The sequence below is a fragment of the Mugil cephalus genome, chromosome 10, assembly GCF_022458985.1.
Source record: "Mugil cephalus isolate CIBA_MC_2020 chromosome 10, CIBA_Mcephalus_1.1, whole genome shotgun sequence".
In the NCBI taxonomy this organism is placed as follows: Eukaryota; Metazoa; Chordata; class Actinopteri; order Mugiliformes; family Mugilidae; genus Mugil; species Mugil cephalus.
In genome coordinates, this window is record NC_061779.1 from 23,940,325 (window position 1) to 23,958,848 (window position 18,524).

At 39.9% G+C, this 18,524-nt stretch overlaps 1 protein-coding gene across 1 annotated transcript in view; it reads right to left on the bottom strand.

The window, feature by feature from the left end:
- Positions 1-1,325: 1,325 nt before the first annotated feature.
- The window catches only part of si:dkey-106n21.1 (solute carrier family 23 member 2), a 40,274-nt gene continuing 23,075 nt past the window's right edge, over positions 1,326-18,524 (bottom strand). The window contains 6 exon segments of the mRNA XM_047596599.1: positions 1,326-3,147; positions 3,234-3,329; positions 7,586-7,694; positions 12,457-12,621; positions 15,016-15,156; positions 15,158-15,270. Of these exon segments, the coding sequence (XP_047452555.1) occupies positions 2,963-3,147; positions 3,234-3,329; positions 7,586-7,694; positions 12,457-12,621; positions 15,016-15,156; positions 15,158-15,270 (809 nt within the window). The 3' untranslated portion in view covers positions 1,326-2,962.

Consider the following 18,524-nt stretch of genomic DNA (forward strand, 5'->3'; position numbering starts at 1 on the left):
AATCCTAAAAGTTGACATTTTCTGCAAAGAAAAGAATTTGGAAATTCCAAAACACACCTACACTGCCATGTGTAATGTACCAACTGACATAAATAAAGACATCTTCTCCTGTTTCTTGCCGTACTTAAGAGGGTCTCTTAGCTTTGCTGCCTAAACCTCGCCTTAACCCCAACTACTGGAAGCCTAATCGTAGCATTTACGTTAACCCAATCAACCTCCTCCTCAGCTATTATCCTGACAGGACTGCATGCTGTGAAGCAGAGAGAGGCCACTTAAAAGCACTTAACTTGCTTAATGCGTAACACATTTTCTTGACCAGAAGATGTACAAAATGTACAAAATATTCATCCACAAAATAATCCCCCAGTGTAGGTTTGCAAACGACCTACAACCTAGAAACAACAATCCACCATTAATGTAGCTAGTACTTAAGATCATTAGGATCACCCATAGTAGCAAAGCCACAATTACCCTTCAATGACCCTTCAGTGACCCAGCAGTGACTGTGGAGGCATCTAGGTGACAGGATGCTAACATCTGAGAAATCAATCTGCTTAGATGATTAAAAAGCATGAAACAATGCTGACATGTACATGCATCCATCATGGATACATTCTTTCTCTGCGTTTACACAGCAGTGTGTGGACTCCGAGCAGTGGACTGTCTGTGGTGCCAAGGTATGCTAACTGATAAAAGATGTCAGATGAAATGTACAGTTGCTAAGAGACACCATGGGTGCACAGTCACATCATTCATCTGTAAAGGACTATAACCTTTGTGGACTCCGGTCTCATCCCAGCAAGCTTTTTTTCTGAGTTTGTCGGTTGACCCCCTACTCGCCTGGGGTCATGAGCAGTTGCCAGACTTGCTTGTTAAGCAGCCTGCTTCCCTGATGATCCCAACTGTTTCCAACAACCCACAAAAATATGCAATTTATTGCATGCTGTGTCTTTACTAAGTAAACCAAAGTAGACTATGTAACACAAAAGTCATAAATTGTGTTTACAACTTACTGTTGGCTGTATATCAGTAGGCCAAATAAATCCAGGGAGAAAACTGTATTGTATATTTCTTGTAATAATAAATAATTGTGCTATAGTGGACATATTACAGCAACTATTAAAAGAACTGAAGTGAAGCTTCCACTTGTGATAAACAGTGATTACGGCTGTGATTAGTGAAAGTAATTTAAATGTTATCTTCTGGTTTGTGTATGATACTTTCCCATCAGTCTCAGGTTTGTGTTTAGTGTTGTTTGCACAGTCACACTCAAATGTAGCAGTAAATGAATGCAGAATAATGGGAATGAAGCTCACAAATAAATGCTTAATTTTAATATCTCAAGTTCATATAAACATAAGAAATAGGAAGATAGTGTTTTGCAAGTTCAGAATCTAATTAAGAGCAACCATTAAATGTTACAGGTGACAACTGTGTCATAATACAAAATGAATAAAATGTATTCCTGAATGTAATAGTATATTTAAAATAAAAAAGTACTTTTATTCAGTGACAGAAGAAAGAATTAAATACATGTATAAAGCTGTAACCTTGATAAGGCATATATGCGTTATCAAGGTTACAGCTTTATGATGAGGTAGCAATGATCCTACTGAAACAGTATTGGTTAGAACACATTCAAAACATCTGAACTCTGCGATCACAGCATGTTCATGAATACTGATTAAGGCATTTCCATTTTACTGCAGCTTTTTAGTCACTGCTGACTTTCAGATTGAAAAAGTGCAACAGATCATTGAAGATGTATTGGTGTATTACTATGCTGCAGCTGAAATAAAAAAGTGGGTCAAAAAAGTTTTGAGGGATGTGTAATACAAATATATTAAAAAATACATGTCACCTTAGAATGTCAAAAAAAAAAAGCTCTTCAGAAATCAACAACTTTGCTCTGGAGCTCTTAAATATGACTGATGACTCTGCATAAAGCTGCCCTTTGTTCCACCACTGCAAATATTTTAGTAAAGCAAAGTAAGGAAGTGAAGTAGAGTCAGTTTATTGTTATAAGGACTCTAAAGAATTTGTAGCTTTTATACTATAATATTGTATTGTAATAATATTGTATTTATACTAGAATCTCATTCAATGTTAATGGTTATTCCCTCAAATTTTCATGTTAGTAAAAGTAAAGAGAGCCTTATGTTTGCAGTGGCTATTCAGTCTTCAGACACATACTGGAAGTTGAAAGCAATTCTTACCATTCAGACATTTTTAGACTTTTCTTTTGTAATTTTAAAATGCTCACAATATATATAACCAGTACAGCACACTAAAATGTAAAAGAAATCCACCACGTCTTGAAACTCATTGATATTCAATTCTCATATTTCTGATGAAAATCTGAACAATTATTTTTTTTATTCAGTCTGAATAAAATAATTTGCAGAGCTTCCTGGCTGTCACCAGCTGTCATCAGCATATTACTTTGTGACAATTTAAAAGAAAGATAGACGTCTGGAAGGGGGCTATAGTTAGCTACCGTTAGCTGTCAAAACAGGTACTGAACAAACAAAAGAGCTGCAATTGCTCCTAATTGACTTAAAATGTTACGGGGATAACTTTGGTGAGTTAAGACATTACATTGCAGCAGTTTTGCACAAAATCCTTCACTTTCCCATGGCGAGCGTCAAAGTTCAGGCAGGGGGAAGCAGGTGGGACTTTGGAGGGAGTTGTTCATGTTAAAAAGAACTGTGCTACATGCTGAAGAGGTGAGAATTGCTTTAAGGACACACTTAGTCGCCCATTGGCTGCACAAAGACGCCATGTCAACAACAACCAAATAATCTGAAACAATATCCACTCATGTTTTTGTAACATTATACCATGTCCAATATTGTTACAAGAGGGATTTCCTCGTTCGACTTTTTTTTTTTTTTTGGCAACAATTGTGGCTTTATGGGACTAACAGACCAGTGCCAATGTTGCACAGTATTTCACCACTTCATTATTTGGCGGTCCGCTCCTGGAAGGTCTTGTAAGAAGGGAGGAAGGGCATGTACTGGAAACATCTAAACCGATTCAGAACACTGCTGCAGAAGGGGATGTCGTAGCACGACTGGTCACACACGCTTTTGCTTTTGTTTTGCTCCATGCTCTGCCAGTTCTTGAGGCCCCTCTCTTTGTCAGTACCTTCAAAAGAAAAGACAAGTTCATCTGATAGCGACATTTGGGCTTGTTTTAAAAAGTATTGCTTAAATATGAATACGTTGCCATACCTGGAATGGTGTTATCCAGAATGAATCCAAAAAATCCGCCAATGAACATATGCGTGGTGAAGAGCACTATGATCACTTGGTCCAGCTCTTTTATTCCTTCAAGCAGAGGAGAGAATAAATAAAGTCACGTGTTACCCCTCAGGAACTACTGTGGCACCTATAAATATCCAGATGAAGATCACAGGTCAGATTAAACTTCAGCCTACTGAAACTGCTCACTCAAAACCAAGACCAACAGCAACTGGTGCCTGACAGTAAATCTTGTAGGACAGAACAACAGCTAATTTACACAAGGTCTTTATCCAATCCGTCTGTTGGATGGATCTCACACCTGCTTTATCTCATCTAATTGACCCATACATCTGTATGCTGAACCCTCTGAGCTGTAACTCTATAACTCCCTTCATATGTCCAAAAACAACATAGCAATACAGACACAAATTGAATCTAGAAAAGACAGTTCTGTTTCAAACACAAAGATGTTAATGCACAAATATGTAGCGTGACAAATATGTAGCGTGACAAATATTCGGGTCCACATACAGGTATTGCTTAGGTAATGCATATTTACCTAAATATGCAACACACAAACACCTTATCTAAACACACAATTTAATTTACGCATGAAACTCATGTAGATCATACAAATGTAATTAGTATTACCACAAAATACAATGTACTCTGAACCTGAAATCTGTACTAAAGATAATACATTAGAGTATGTATGTGTTATACATATATTTGTTAGTTTGTTTCTGTAATTTATTCTCATCTCATCTTCTACAACCACTGATCTTCACCTGGGTCGTGGAGCCTGCCCCAGCTGTCTCTGTATTGTTAATTATTATTGCTGGTGAAATCAGAAACACATTTTGAAGTTTAAATCCTATAACCTCATTCTTGGGGTTCCAGAATTCTCTTTCTATCTGCCAGCAATACAATGCATGGAATGGAGGATCTTGATCTTCTCTTCTTTCTCACTGCCAATGTCCCATTCACTCTCGGTGCAGAGAAGTGAACAGGATTGATATCATCCATGCACAGGAGGGGGCTGATTGTCACTCCATATCCGAGTAGGTTTCCAAACATCAGTGCACTGTGCAGTGCCACACACACCAGTATCCACTGTGGGGCATTGGCTCATGGCTTTCTTGTAGTCAGTCCAGTCAGTGATCAGGCAGATTAGTGTATATATGTTTATTGCGGTCTTAAAAGAGACACCCACTCTAACAACTCTAATCACCTGTATGGCATTCAAAGTCTCTACATGCCCACCTGTGCTACTGCTTTCTCTCAGAACACTGCATCTTTCCTGACACTCAGGACAATCAGGAGACCTCACTGTTAACAGTCTTTAGTGGAACGAGAATTTTTGAATGTAATTTTTCAATTCTGTAGGCGGCACAAACCTAATTCAGTTAACCTCAACTGAATTGGTAGTCAGAAGTCTCAGATACAGATATCTCAAGCCTTGCCAAGTGAGGCTAGAACCGTCTCCCTGAATAAATACCACCAGCAAAAGGTGAGATAGAAATGATTTGTGGTGCGTGGACAAGCTCAACATTTAACCTGAAAGCCTTATACCATAAATTTTAGCAGTAGTTCTTGTTTTGCTCCCTTGGAGGCCTCACAGCAACCTGGCAGAGTTAATAAATTGAGATAACAGAAAGTAATATGCCAGCCAGAAAACATGGGTGTGTCCTTGCAGGTCCACAAATGTCCAGATCTACAGTATGTACTTACTGAGCTTACTCAGGGGCAAAGGGGCCTCCCTTTGTAATCACTTCCCCAGTGAGACATTCTAATTCCCTGAGTTATAGTTGGCCTTTCATGTGGCATGTGTTACCACCGGCACATGGGTGAAAATACAGAAGGCCATTGAATATGTGAATGCCTGCATGTCCGATGCCCTGCTTTCTTAATGTCCCTCAGGCAATAAACTGCTTAATGAAGTTGTATCGAATTGAATCAAGAACTGCAAACAGCGCTGACGTAGTTTGACTCTGAAAACACGCTTGTTCAAATAACCCATTCTAACAAATGACCACTCTCATGCGCGAGTGCGCACCACCACATACACGCGCACACACGCTCATTTCCTGTCCAAAGCTGCAGCAGTCAAAAGTTCAAGGCACCCACTGAGTTCATTTTAAGTCCCACAGCCTGTACGTCTAAGGACGTCTGGATGAGCGACAATTTGTTTACAAAGAGCACTGACAGACTCCAGCTCTGGTGCTATCACCTGAGTGTTGAGGCTGGGGAAGGACTTGGGGGGCAGAGTGCTTTATCTGAGCTGGGCAGATTACAGCCAGTGACATGGGGGCTAGCCAAGAGGATTGGAAGGTAAGCAGCCTAGACCTGAGAAAACCAGACAAGCCCTCATGCCCAATGTTGAACTCTGGATTAGCAATTTCCTAGGAGACACTAGCATCACATGACTCATGGGATCAAGGTCTTATGTCTGCAGAGAGGAGCTGTTTAATCTTGAGGATTGCTCTTTTGATGGTGCTTCATAGGTGGCTACAAAGACTCCCCACAGCCGAACAATGTGTCATCCAAAGTGTGAAATCACTGGCTTGATAACCTGTGATTGATCAGATTGATTATACGTACTCCTCATTCATTAGTTTGATGAATTAATTAATTAGGGTGCCTGTTGTGCACAAATGCATGTGTGTTTTAAATTCTTTTTTTCTCCAGAATTGATTATTGCACTTTCGCAGTGCACTGACCCATAACCACCATCAGCTGTTCCCAGTGGTACGCACAGACACAGACAGGGTTGCCAGTTGAACTCGCCACCAGTGTATTAACATCATATTCATCCGTGTACTCCGTGCTTACTGTGGTCAAACAGTCCTCTGAGGAAAACCAGGAGCTAAATACAATCACAGATTACCCTATGCACGCAGAAGAGGAGCTACATCAAATGGAAGATGAGACACGGAGGACAGAGACAGAGGCTGATGGACTACAAGACGTCCTCAAAGGCAAAGCACCTTGAGCTCTGCTGGCTATTCTGCACCATCAGGAGGGAAACATTTGCTGCTCTTGATGCTAGAATTAGAAAAGATAGTGGCTAATCCCACGAAAATAGCAAGTGAATCTGTTGTACTGTCTACTTAGTGATAAATATCCTTGAATAGAGACAGTTGGCAAAATTGGTATTCTAGTAACTAGTGACTACTTTGTATGTTTTAGGATAAACTTGAAAACAAATATTTAAAATAATTAATCTAAAAATCAAGCTATTTTCCACAAACGATAACCAGATTTACAATAGAATCATTAACAGAAAATAATTTAGGCTGAAACAACCAGTTTTATTCAATCCTGTGATGAGAAGCCAAGTAGCCAGATGAAGCGTGTTACAGGCCCACCAGTGCCCCAACAGGCTGAACTGCTCCTTACACCCAACTGAACACCCGTTAAGGCCAGACCAACCAACAACACTGGTATTTACAACAGAATTGCAATAACATATTCAGAGTTCAGTATCAGGTAAAACTCTTCTAAACCTGGTCTAAAGACTGAAGGTTAAGTGTTTGCCATCTGGGCTTGCAGGATTTGGGAACACCTTGTCCTTAGGAGCTTAGGCTGGCAAAACCACTGCCATCTTTTCAAGGGCAACCTGTAATTGGTGAAGTGGGTGTACGGGGCCTCGCACTCATTGTCGGAAGACCATGTACACACATGTACACATCCTCCTTTGAAAGATGTGTGCTTATTGTGGATCAGTTTACTGATCCTCCCTAATGTCAAACCCAAGACGAGTGTAGTGAACACACACTACAGTCTCTTGGTTTTGACTACTGCAGCTAGATAAAATACCTCATACCTCGACACCTCATGTGGGTACTGACAAAGAAGCAGTCAAGATACAATAGCTGCTCTGCACTGACCTGTGACAGATATGTGATAAAATTGCTGCTTCTATAGCAATGGTCCCTCTTGATTCCTGGTAACAAACCCGCACTACGGCCTGGTTAATGTAGTGTGTGGGCTTATCTACAAAATAGCCTGTGAGGGTGCTTTGTATGGTGTCGGTTGCTATGAGTGGGTGTTGTCATCCGAACTGGTCAGTTTATGCAATGTGGTGATAAAGAAGCATGCCACGTAAGATGCTTTCAGTTTTCAACCAAATATCCCACTTGCCATCTGATTAAAGCAACTTTATCGTGCATATCATGAGTTCCTCCTTCTATTATGTATTGTATTCACTCATGTAGTGCTCCATTCTGAGTGTTAAGACTAAATTAATATAAATATGTGTGTTTAAGCTGAAGCAGTTACGTTTGTGTAGGTTGCTTCCAACATCAGTGGGCACATGAGAGAGTCTGTGTTAAAATCACCTGTGTCAACGATGCCAGGATTGGAGTGAAACCAGGTAGGTAAGACAAGGCCGCTGAAGGTAGAGAAGCCGAGGATCAGGAGGTTACGGGAAGAGTTAAGATCAACATACTGGAGAGAGAAGGGAGAGAAAGAGAGAAAGAGAGAGAGAGAGAGAGAGAGAGATTATGTGATACAAATTTGATTCAATTGGTTTATTGACTCTCAGATGCAAGCCATTATTTTGTTGTTTTGCCTCAGTTGGCTGCCATCTCTGTTTTGGAACTTAGCCTAAATGTGATTAGAAATAATCTGAAATAATCTAAAAATGACCTGACTTCTTTTTTTGGTGAGGAATTCACATGTATTTGGTCGTGACAGTTTAACACGGGCCACCCCTGTGTCAACACAGACTATAAATCTGCTCTGAGACGCTAATAACTTAGATTAGTATTGCACTCCTACACAAAATGACCAAGGTGACATATGTCACATGGGGGGAGTGACACACACACACACACACACAAAGACATGCCCCACTTCTGACTTCAAGCTCTCATGCATTTTCCCATTAGTTGTTCAGAAACACTGCAACATAACACCAGGGGGTTTCTGTCGATATTCTAAGCAAAATCTGAACACTTTGTCATTGCCACCAATTATTTTGTATATACTGTACACTACACTGTAGCTCCAACAAGGCTTTGACACCTATGACTCAGACTCAAGGGAGCAGTGGTTGTTAAAGGCAAACAAAGCAGTCATTAGATTATGGGGGAGAAATAGTATAGTGTTTCTTCTATTTTTACAAAGACTGAGAAAAGAAAACCTTTAGAAGAAAGTACCTTGAAAGGGTGTCACTTTCAGTGATTCAGTGATTTCAGTGTTGTGAAAGAGCCCAGGACACATTTCTACACTTTCAATGACAATACTAGGCAGTAAAATACAAACTCTGCAGAATCATGCATTCAAGGATTGCTTTTCACGTGTGAAAATGTATTTAGATTTTATTTGTATTGAGTGACTGAGCAGCAACGTCCATCTCCCAACCCTAGCCCTAATACTTAGCAAAATGTTACAGTCAATCGTAAATTAGATCTGTGTGGGTGGGTTTAATGATCAACAGTGCTACAGACATTCCCTGGTGACCTTGCTTAAAACCCAGTGAAATATCTTTTGCCAGGAAAAAGGATAAGAGCTGACCTCTGCTCCCTTGTTAGTCTGTGTCTTGGGCTGTTTCTCAGCTGCTCACTGAATGCAAGAATTCACCTATTGCCTGGGTGAATATTCCAAATGCAGTCTCCATTTAGGAATCATTAGGGGGGTTTCCGTAGTGAACCCCCTTCTGTCCGGATGGAGCCCCAGGCAGCACTCCTCCCTCTGATTTTAAGCCTGAGCTGCTCTTGTTATGGAGTATTTTCAAATCCGAGCCTCAACCAGCCTTGACTGTGAACTTGTCAGACTGAGCTACAGGCATTGTCAACAGACTGATTTGGAGGTGAGATCTCAGCACAATAACATATGGTTAGTGGGGATTCCCAAGGATTTTCCCACCTTTTCTACTTCTACAGCAGTTTCCTGTCTGCTCAATGAGGCTTTTAAACTTGAATAGAAGCCTCTCGTGGGCTGCGTACATCATACTCTCCAGCCAAGAGTTGACTCGCCCCATGATTGCTTGTCTGCATTATCAGACAGACTGTGGACCGATTGCGCTGAGCCAGGGCCCAGCAATGGATCAAGATTGGAGACGAGCCTACAAGTGTTTTTGTTTCTTCTTTTTTCCTCATTCAGTCCACTGCTACGTCTAAGACCTTAACATATAGCCACTAATGCCAGTACTTCTGATATACTGGGTCTCCTGTGAGATTTGTGAGCTGGAATATTAAAGGCATGGGGAGTCCCATTAAAAGAAATGTTTTAAAGCTGACCTAGTGTTTCTGCAGGAAACCCACAAGACTTAAATGTCCCTGGGTTTAATTGGTAAGTTGATTCAGTTTTCAGCTTATGTGGTTATATCAGACAAAAATGGCAATTACTTCATTGTTACAGGTACACTATTTCATGTTCCCATTTTATTAATTAACATGAATGCCCCTAATTTCAGTGATCCACACTTTATGAATAAGCTCTTTGAATGTCTTCCCTCATTGAATAACAACCTCCTTGTAATTGGAGGGGACATGAATTGTGTAATTGATCCCAATCTAGACCGCTCTAACCCACAAACTCTGTCCCTATCATTAATGTCGAGGCCACTTTCAGATTTCATGGCCAAGATTGTATGGAGATAAAATCTGGATGGAGACTTTACAACCCTCTCACAGATGCATCAGCAGTATTCACAATCTTGAAGTTTCAATACTTCACTTCTTTCAGATGATACATTCAATAAATTTATTGCAGGTAAAATTGATGATTTTGTCATTAAAAGCATACCTACGCAGGATAAATAATCTCCTACCCATAATCTCCTCTGCCCATTTGATCAAGTCGCGTAAATCACTAAAATGAACCAACAACTTGCTGTCTGCCCCAGTCCCAGTTTACTTAAATGTGTTGAATTACACACTGAATTTGATCTCATCACCACTAATGATGCAGAGTGACTTCTCCTATGATCACGCTCCACATATTCTGAACATCAACTATGTCACCAGGCAGCTTCACGTATGATCCCACAGATTAAAAGATTCATCAGCAAGCCTACATTAATCTCCTCTTAAAAAGGACAAGGATCCAAATCTCTGCAGCTCTTAGAGACCTTTTACCTTAATAAATGTGGGTGCTAAGATCCTTGCTCCGGCCTATCGCCTGGAAAATATTGTACCAACTATTGTTTCACTTGAGCAGACTGAGTTTGTTAAGGGGTGGCAGCTATTCCTTAACATGCGTACGCTCCTAAATGTTATCTACTTTAAAACTACCAAAACAACACCTGAAGTAGTGATTTCGATTGCATTTGACAGTATTGAATGGGACTAAATCTTTACAAAATAATTACATCTTTTTCACTCTAACATGGGACTTTTCACTCTAACTCCCCTATTTCCCCTATTGTTCACAGATCCCTTGTCAGTCTTTCTGAGGTCCTCCTCCATTTTTGCTGAGATCTCAGATCCTACCTTTGCCATTCCAACAATTGTATCCACTTGTCAGAGATTTGGATCATTCTCAGGCTTTAGAGCAAATTTCTCTACAAGTGAAAGCTACCCTATCAGTGCTTTGGCATCACAGCTCATAGTCTGATATCCCTTTTAAATTGAGCCTGTCTGGCTTTAGGTATCTAGGGATCAATGTAATCAGAATATCTCTCTTTTTTTCTGCAAAGTTCTCATCCTTAATGTCTAAAATTGAGTCTGACCTCAAAAGATGGGGAAGTTTACCTCTCTCGTTGGAAGAATTAATGTAATTACAATTAATGTTGCCCAAATTCCTATTTTTGTGATCAAACCATTTCCTATGGTGTGGAAAAGCACCCAGGACTTTGTAAATCCACACTTCAGAGATGTAAATTTAACAGTGGATTGTCACTTCATAGTTTCCAGCTGTATTATTGGGCTGCACATATCCACAAAATTTAATTTTGGTTCAAATCAATAGATCTGCCATAGTGTAACTCAGAGGCACAATCCCACATTTCATCCTCCCTAACTCCCGGTTCCTCTTTTATTCCATCCAACCTCTCTGGCTGTATAAGGAGCCACGTGTTTCCACACTTAAAATGTGGTATCAATTTAGGAGACACCTCAAATTTAAGTCAGCATCTATTTTTGCTCTTTACTGAGGGATCATTTATTTCAACTTGCATTTACAGAAAGGCAAGACCAAGTTTTATAGACATTTACATGGGTGGTATTTTTCGCAGCTTTACGGATCTCTCGGGAGAATTTTATGTCATACGCTCTCATCTTTTTCAATACTAAAGTCAAGCTGCTTGGGGACAAGAACTGGGTCTGAACTTAGAGGATGATTGGTGGAACACTGCTCTTAAGAAAATTTATACAACCTCATCCTGCTCTCGTCTCACACTTACACAGTTTAGAGTACTGTTTAGAGTCCATATTTCTAAAACCCCACTGCCACAAATCTACCCCAGTATCACTGACAATTACAACATTGCTCAATCCTTCAATTTAACCCATATGTTCTATTCTTGGTCGCTACTTTCTCGCTTCTGGCAGAATTGTTTTGATACCATGTCAAAGATACTTCCAGTGACCATAAAAGTCCCGCCTCATGTTGCCATTTTTGGACTTCCAGAAAACCATAATCGGTTTACTTCTAAGCAGTTACATATTTTAGCTTTTACTTCCTTACTGGCCAGATGCCATCTCCTTCTTCACTGGAAGTCAACTAAAGCTCCACTAGGACTCAGTGGCTCAACGACACCTTGTATTTTCTGATGCTGGAGAAGGACAGATATTCAGTAAAAGGTAAGTGACAAATTTTATAAGTAGCTTCCCTTTTTAACATCTCTTCAATCTCTGTCCCCTGACTTTGGTAATGCTTTTAAATAATTTGTATCTTCCCTTTCCTTTGGCTAAATTTTATTTCATCTCTGCCTTTTCTTTTTCTTTTTTTCAGCACAGGGCCCTGCATGTTTATATGAAAGACACTACCCTAGTATGGCTCCTATTAATTGATCCTCATAAACTCCCCATCTTCTTTCTTTTGGCTTGAATTTTAGTGTGCAAGGTCAGCACCAGAGCAGCACCCCTGGAGCCAGCTAGACACTGTGTCTAGTTCAAAGACCCCTTAGCAGAGAGGATGTTTTGTTTCCCAGTGTCTTGATTTCTCAAGAAGGGTGGAGGGCTCATGATACTCTGTGCAGCAGGTGCTCTGAATAAAGGTCCATCAAATAAAATGATATGTTGCAATTTTGAAATGTGTTTACCTGGAGGTTGGATATCCCCACTGCTGCAATCATTCCAAACATAACAAGGAACATGCCTCCAATGACCGGGTCTGGTATGGTGATAAAAACAGCTCCAAACTTCCCAAAGATCCCCAGGACAATCATCAGAATTCCGGTTGTCTGGAGGACCACTCTGCTGCCAACCTGTCATAAAATCAGTACAGGAATTTGTTCATACAAAATGCTTTAATCCACCATTCTCTTGTTCCAGGATTAGTTTCCTAAAGATGGTATGAGCTAAAAAAAAATGTCATGTTCAATGAACTGTGATGTAATTGGGTGTAATTTTTGACTTGGGTGTACACATGTGACAACACAATGCAGCCTGACAAGAAGAATGCTCAAGCTCACAGAGGTCATACAAGATTCAGCAGTAGCATGGGCAGATTTGGGATGGGAGCTGGAATGTTGAAAGACAAGTTGTTATTTTAGACATGCTTGAGGAAATCAATCTGACGCACCTTGGCTCGGTATGTATGTACGTTTTTTTTTTTTTTTTCACTATAGTGAAAGAGTCATGAAAAAAGGCATATATATTTTCTGGCTCTATCTTCTGCTAGTGTTTGCCAAGATGATACACATGGCCACATTTATAGACATATTATGGAGATAGTATAGATATAGGTATTTGCTGTTAAAATTATGATTGTAGGTTTTTTTCAAGATCACCTGGAATGTGAAGAGAACATTTCTGAAATAAAATCTCAAAAAGACTAAGCATAAATACTCTAAACTGTCGCCTTGACTGACCAAGCCTTTCGCTTTCCCAAAATGGTCAAACTGTCCTCACACACTCAGCCGGACAAGTGCAGGGACATCTGCAAGGTCAGTACAACACAATACCAGCCAAACAATTACAGCAGGTAACATGATATAGAAGAGGTTTGACCTGGGAAGCACTGTTGTTTCTCACTTTTCTAGGAATTTTGTCGTAAAACCAACGTGTGGAAATTGCAGGCTAATGCAAGGTGTTCTTCAGTTTGGATAATAGCTGCCCACAACCAGGTGGTTTAAATTCCATCAGTAAATAACTGTAGTGTACAGTGTAATCTATTTGTACATGTACTAAATATGTACCAAAACAATGTGTTTTTATTCTCTATTCCAGGAAGTAATAAAAAAAAAAATATGCGAATGGAGTATCAGTTTCCACAAGCAGAGGTCTCCTAAAACAAGGCTCTGTGTTTTCCGAAATGATGAAACAGATATGAGGATATACGGATCATATATCATCAATCGTATGTCAAGGTACCACGCATCATATGTAATGGTGTCCACATTGGCAGTTCAAACTAACTTTACTCTGACAGATTCAGCATCATACTATATTGTCCCCAGGTGGAAATTTGCTTTACAGTTCGCACACATGGCACATATGCAAACATATCTAGGCACAAGCACAAGTATGACAAACATCACAAAGAGTTGCACAAGAGACATGATGGTGAAAACCCCTCTACCTCCTGCTGAGGTTGTTCAGGGCAGATATGGCTATGGGCATGAAGCTCTTGGCAAACCGTGTCCTTTGCAAGTTATTTGTCTGTATCAGATACCAGAGGGGAGCAGTGTGAAAGATGGATTGAGGGGGTGGCAGGAGTCATGTGCTATCATCAGTGCTTTATGGGTTATGGCGGTGTTAACCAAAGCTGGTAGGTTGGGAGTGGGGAGGAGAATTATTTTGAAGCACATGTGGGTGATTTTAAGTAGTCTGTTTCTATTGGTGATAGGGAGCATGGTGCAGTAACAGGTAGCACAGTACATGCCCAGTGAACTGTGAGTCCTCCCTTATCATCATTTAAAAGGCCAGTCTGGTCAGCCAAAAGGGCCTACAGGGCACAGTCAATAAATCATACTAAACTGTAGGCTTCCTATCCTATTAATTTGATCAAAAGACCATAGTCAAAGTAAAATCATGCCCCTCACCTTGAAAGGTGCTACACAGTTCAAGGCCGTGATGTAGTCACTGTTGTGATGCAAACTTGTACATGTGGAAACTTGGAAAGAAATTTGACCTTGTGCAATCAAGGTGAAGAGTAAATAAAGGACAAGATCACAGCCATGAAGCTGACAAATAAATCATTTTAACTGTGCATAATGTCATTGATAATGTGAAAATTGATTCAGTTCAATCTTACTTACATAGTGTCACTAACGATACAAATTGTCTCGAGACGCTTTTCAAAATCCGGCCTAAAACTCCCAGAGCACTGCATGGAAAATAAACCTTGAGAAGAATCCAGCTCATATGGAGGGAACCATCTGTGTAAGGTTGGCCCATTAGAGACAGAAAAAGAGAGCTGATACGCATACATCTGTCATAGATACATATATCTAACTAAAGTGTACATGTAGGATCTGACCGTTTCGTGATAAATGAAACAAACCCGAACATTCACCAAAAACGCAGAAATTACTTTCTAAATCAGTGCTGCTCTTGCATAATGGGACAATTGTTTGCTTGGCCTCTAGTGGCCAAGAAATGTTGAATACATCTGTAAAGAGTCGTACAGCCCAATCTGGGATTACTATGGCTTGTACCTTGGTAATGCCAAGTGCGGCAATGTTTTGGCTGTAGGAGGTGGTGCCGTTTCCAGTTCCCCACAGGGCAGCCAGGATGCAGCCAATGCCCTCGACGGCGATACCTCGGTTGATGGCGTGAGTGGGTGGTGGAGGGGCGCCCCGACAAACGAGCACAAGCATAGTAGTCACCGATGGACTCCATGGTGGATGCCAAAACACCTGCAATCATCCCCAACACTGAAGACAAACTCACTGTGGGCATACCCCATTGACCTGTTGATGCAGAGTAAGAAAATATTTGAGTTTCTCAGAGACTGTCAGATACTTTTAAAATTCTTCAAGCTCTGGGTAGTATAATAACCTCCATATTTTGTCTTTTCACTGAGACGTTAGCACACTGTTACCAGGTGACCTGAGAGGCCATGGTCTTTATTACATATCATAGATATGTTTCCTGAAACGACTGAGAGATTTAAAGTCAATGCAGTAGTACCCAACATCTGCCAGATCAAAGCTTTACATGAGGCATGCAGACTGCTCCATGTGTTATTTAAAGATCTGAAGAGATCCACGAATCATACTAACATTTTGTAACATTGTGATTTAGTGAGCTTATCACGGTTTGTACAACACTATCTCATTTTAGAAAGGATCTGATTTCATGTTATTAAAGTAAATTAATACCCTTTCACTTTCATTTACAGTGCAGTTATACATCGCGGTGTGACTAGCAGAGGACGTCAAACATCTTTGGGGTTTCTCTGAAAATGAAATAAAATGGAATCAACATTAAGACATATTTAATGTGGCATATGGGTCTCACAAACCCAGGTTTAAACCACAATACTTCTGTCTTACGTATACAAATGGGCAGCAAGCCGATGAGAGATCTTGTTGCCTGTCATTGTTCTTTGTCTTGGATATGTGTTTGACATTTGGATCAAGGGCCTGCCATTTTAGTCAATGTTTAGACAACAAAACACTGCTTTAGCTGGATTGCATTTAATACTTAAACACTGCATGACCATTTATTCAAGATACATTACACAAAATAAGTTGCCCGATTACAAAATTTTGCATTGTGGCATTCCACTGTTGTGGTAAGAGTAATTTGCTTTCAGACTGGGCTTGATCCAAGAATTCTGTGGTAATATCTAAAATCAGCTTTCTTTCTTTAGCTTAGTTATGGGACTGTGTAGTGGACTGGCAGTGCCACATGAATGACTCTCACATGAAAAAGCAGTCACATTCAAGTACTACAGAGTCAGTGTTGTATTAAATAATGACCAATGACTTCCCTCTGGCACCAGGCATGCTTCTGTCCAGTTCCTTGTCCATGACAGTACATTCAGACATTCCTGACCAGCAGGGGAGTCATGATCATTAGCTAAATAAAGCTAAATACGGCATGTCAGTGCATATACTAGACAAAACCCTTCAGGTTGTATTGCAGTGTCTGTAGTTTAGAAAAGTTTGTCTATGAGAACAAGCTGAAAGATTTGCAGGCATGTTGAAAAGCAGTACTCCATGGAGTGCAGCTTTATGTTTATTGGACAATTGGACTACAACAAGAGCCAGATGGATTGTCTACAACAATGACAGTCACAGACATCTAGCAAAACACTGCTGTTAAATGCAACTGCAATTACAGTCTTAAAATGGCAAATGTAAAGCTTTATACTGTAGATTTGTACTTAAAATGATATAATAACTTATATAAGTTACATTGGAAAGTTCTAAAGAGACCCAGCTGGCATTTATTCCTATATAACCTAATGTTATTATACTATACTGTATATAGTTTCCAGTCATCTCAGGGTCATGTAGTCATGTAGAAACAGACGTTCACAGAAAAATGCACCCAGAAGCCAGAATAAAAACGCATAAGTCCATATTGATTTAACCCTTTCTTTAAAAAAAAAAACAAATAAGGCAGCGGCCAAACCTGAAGATTTCCAATTTCATTGGTTGGTAAGTTTGCAACCGCAGCGGAGACACATCGACTTTGCTCATCAGCCCAAAATAGCCTGAATCAGCCCATTTAACATAATTGCTGTCAAATCAGCTCAAGGTTTCAGAGTCACTTTCAGAGATTTTCCATGCATATGTTCATCCCATTCTCATGAACACACTGAGGGACCCAGGGAAGGTCAGCATCTTAATATTTTACAAGCACAATTTGAATTAACACACACTCTATAATAAGTGAGTCCGGACAGTCAAGGATGTAAACTGCGTTTCAGTTAGTTCTCCTTTTGTGGTGAAAATGCCTAATTTATGACCATGTCTGTATATTTTTTTACTAAATGCTGCCAGAAATGTTAGGTACAGATATTTTTTCACATCACATAATAACACATTTTCACTGACACAGTTGTCACTGTTATAATTGTTAACAGCTCTCTGGTCCAGATGTGGAAGACAGACTGAAGTGCAGATGATGTGTGCAAGTAATCAAACAGCCATAAAACTGGCTGCAGCTCATTTTTATGAATGAGAAAACTGACCCTGCAGGTGAGTTTTAAGACTCCATGAATCCATAGACCCAACAATAGTTTTTGACAGACATGTGTATTCAATATTTGGAAACATGTAGATACAGGATACATGTATAATAAGATACAGTGATGTGAAAAAGTGCCCCCCTCCTGATTTCTCTCTTTCTTTTTTTTTTTTTTTTGCATGTTTGTGAAACCTGAATGTTTCAAATCATCATTGAGAACAGGTGTGGCAGTAATGAGGCCTGGGTGTGGCTACACAAACTGAACTCAAGTGTGATAAACCACAGTTATCTTTTAATGGGGGGAGGGCAAACACCTTCATCTAAAAAACTCCATTTCGTGTTTAGTCGTTTAAATTTGCTTGACGATCTGAAACATTTAGTTGTGACAAACGTGCAAAAACGAAGGGGGGAAACCCTTTTCACTCCACTGTATATCCAGATCACTGGTACAAGACACAAACCACAAACTTCTAAAATTACTGTGTTCAACTGGTTTGGATTGAAAGGGACAGCTCCCAAGTTTATTGAGTTTTCTTTGAGCAGCATGTGGTCTGAAGATAAAGAAACATATGTTCCATGTTCAAGTCTGTGTAACGTGCTGCCAGCCATAGCCAGCTGATTGTTTTCAAGAGGTTGTCATCCAATATAGATCCATTATCACGTAAGACAGTACCAAATCAGCAGATCTATTTCAAGCAATTACACCCATGGCTAGTAATTTTTCATAGAGCAACCTTTTGGAGAATCACTAAAAATCTGTTGCGTAAGTCTCAGCAGAGCTTCAGAGTGTTTGACAAAGACTAAATTAAGGACAAGCTGCTGACAAGTTGAATAAATTGTAGGAGGCATGGTACCCAGCAGTTTCCATTACATTGGTAATACGGTAATTGAGAGAATTTCTTTAATAGAAGAACTAATGCAAGGCACTGGCCTGCACTATGGTACCTATATAGGTATTGTAATATGCACTCTAAATACTCACAAATATATAGAAAAAAATACACTGTGTTGTCAAAAGGGAACT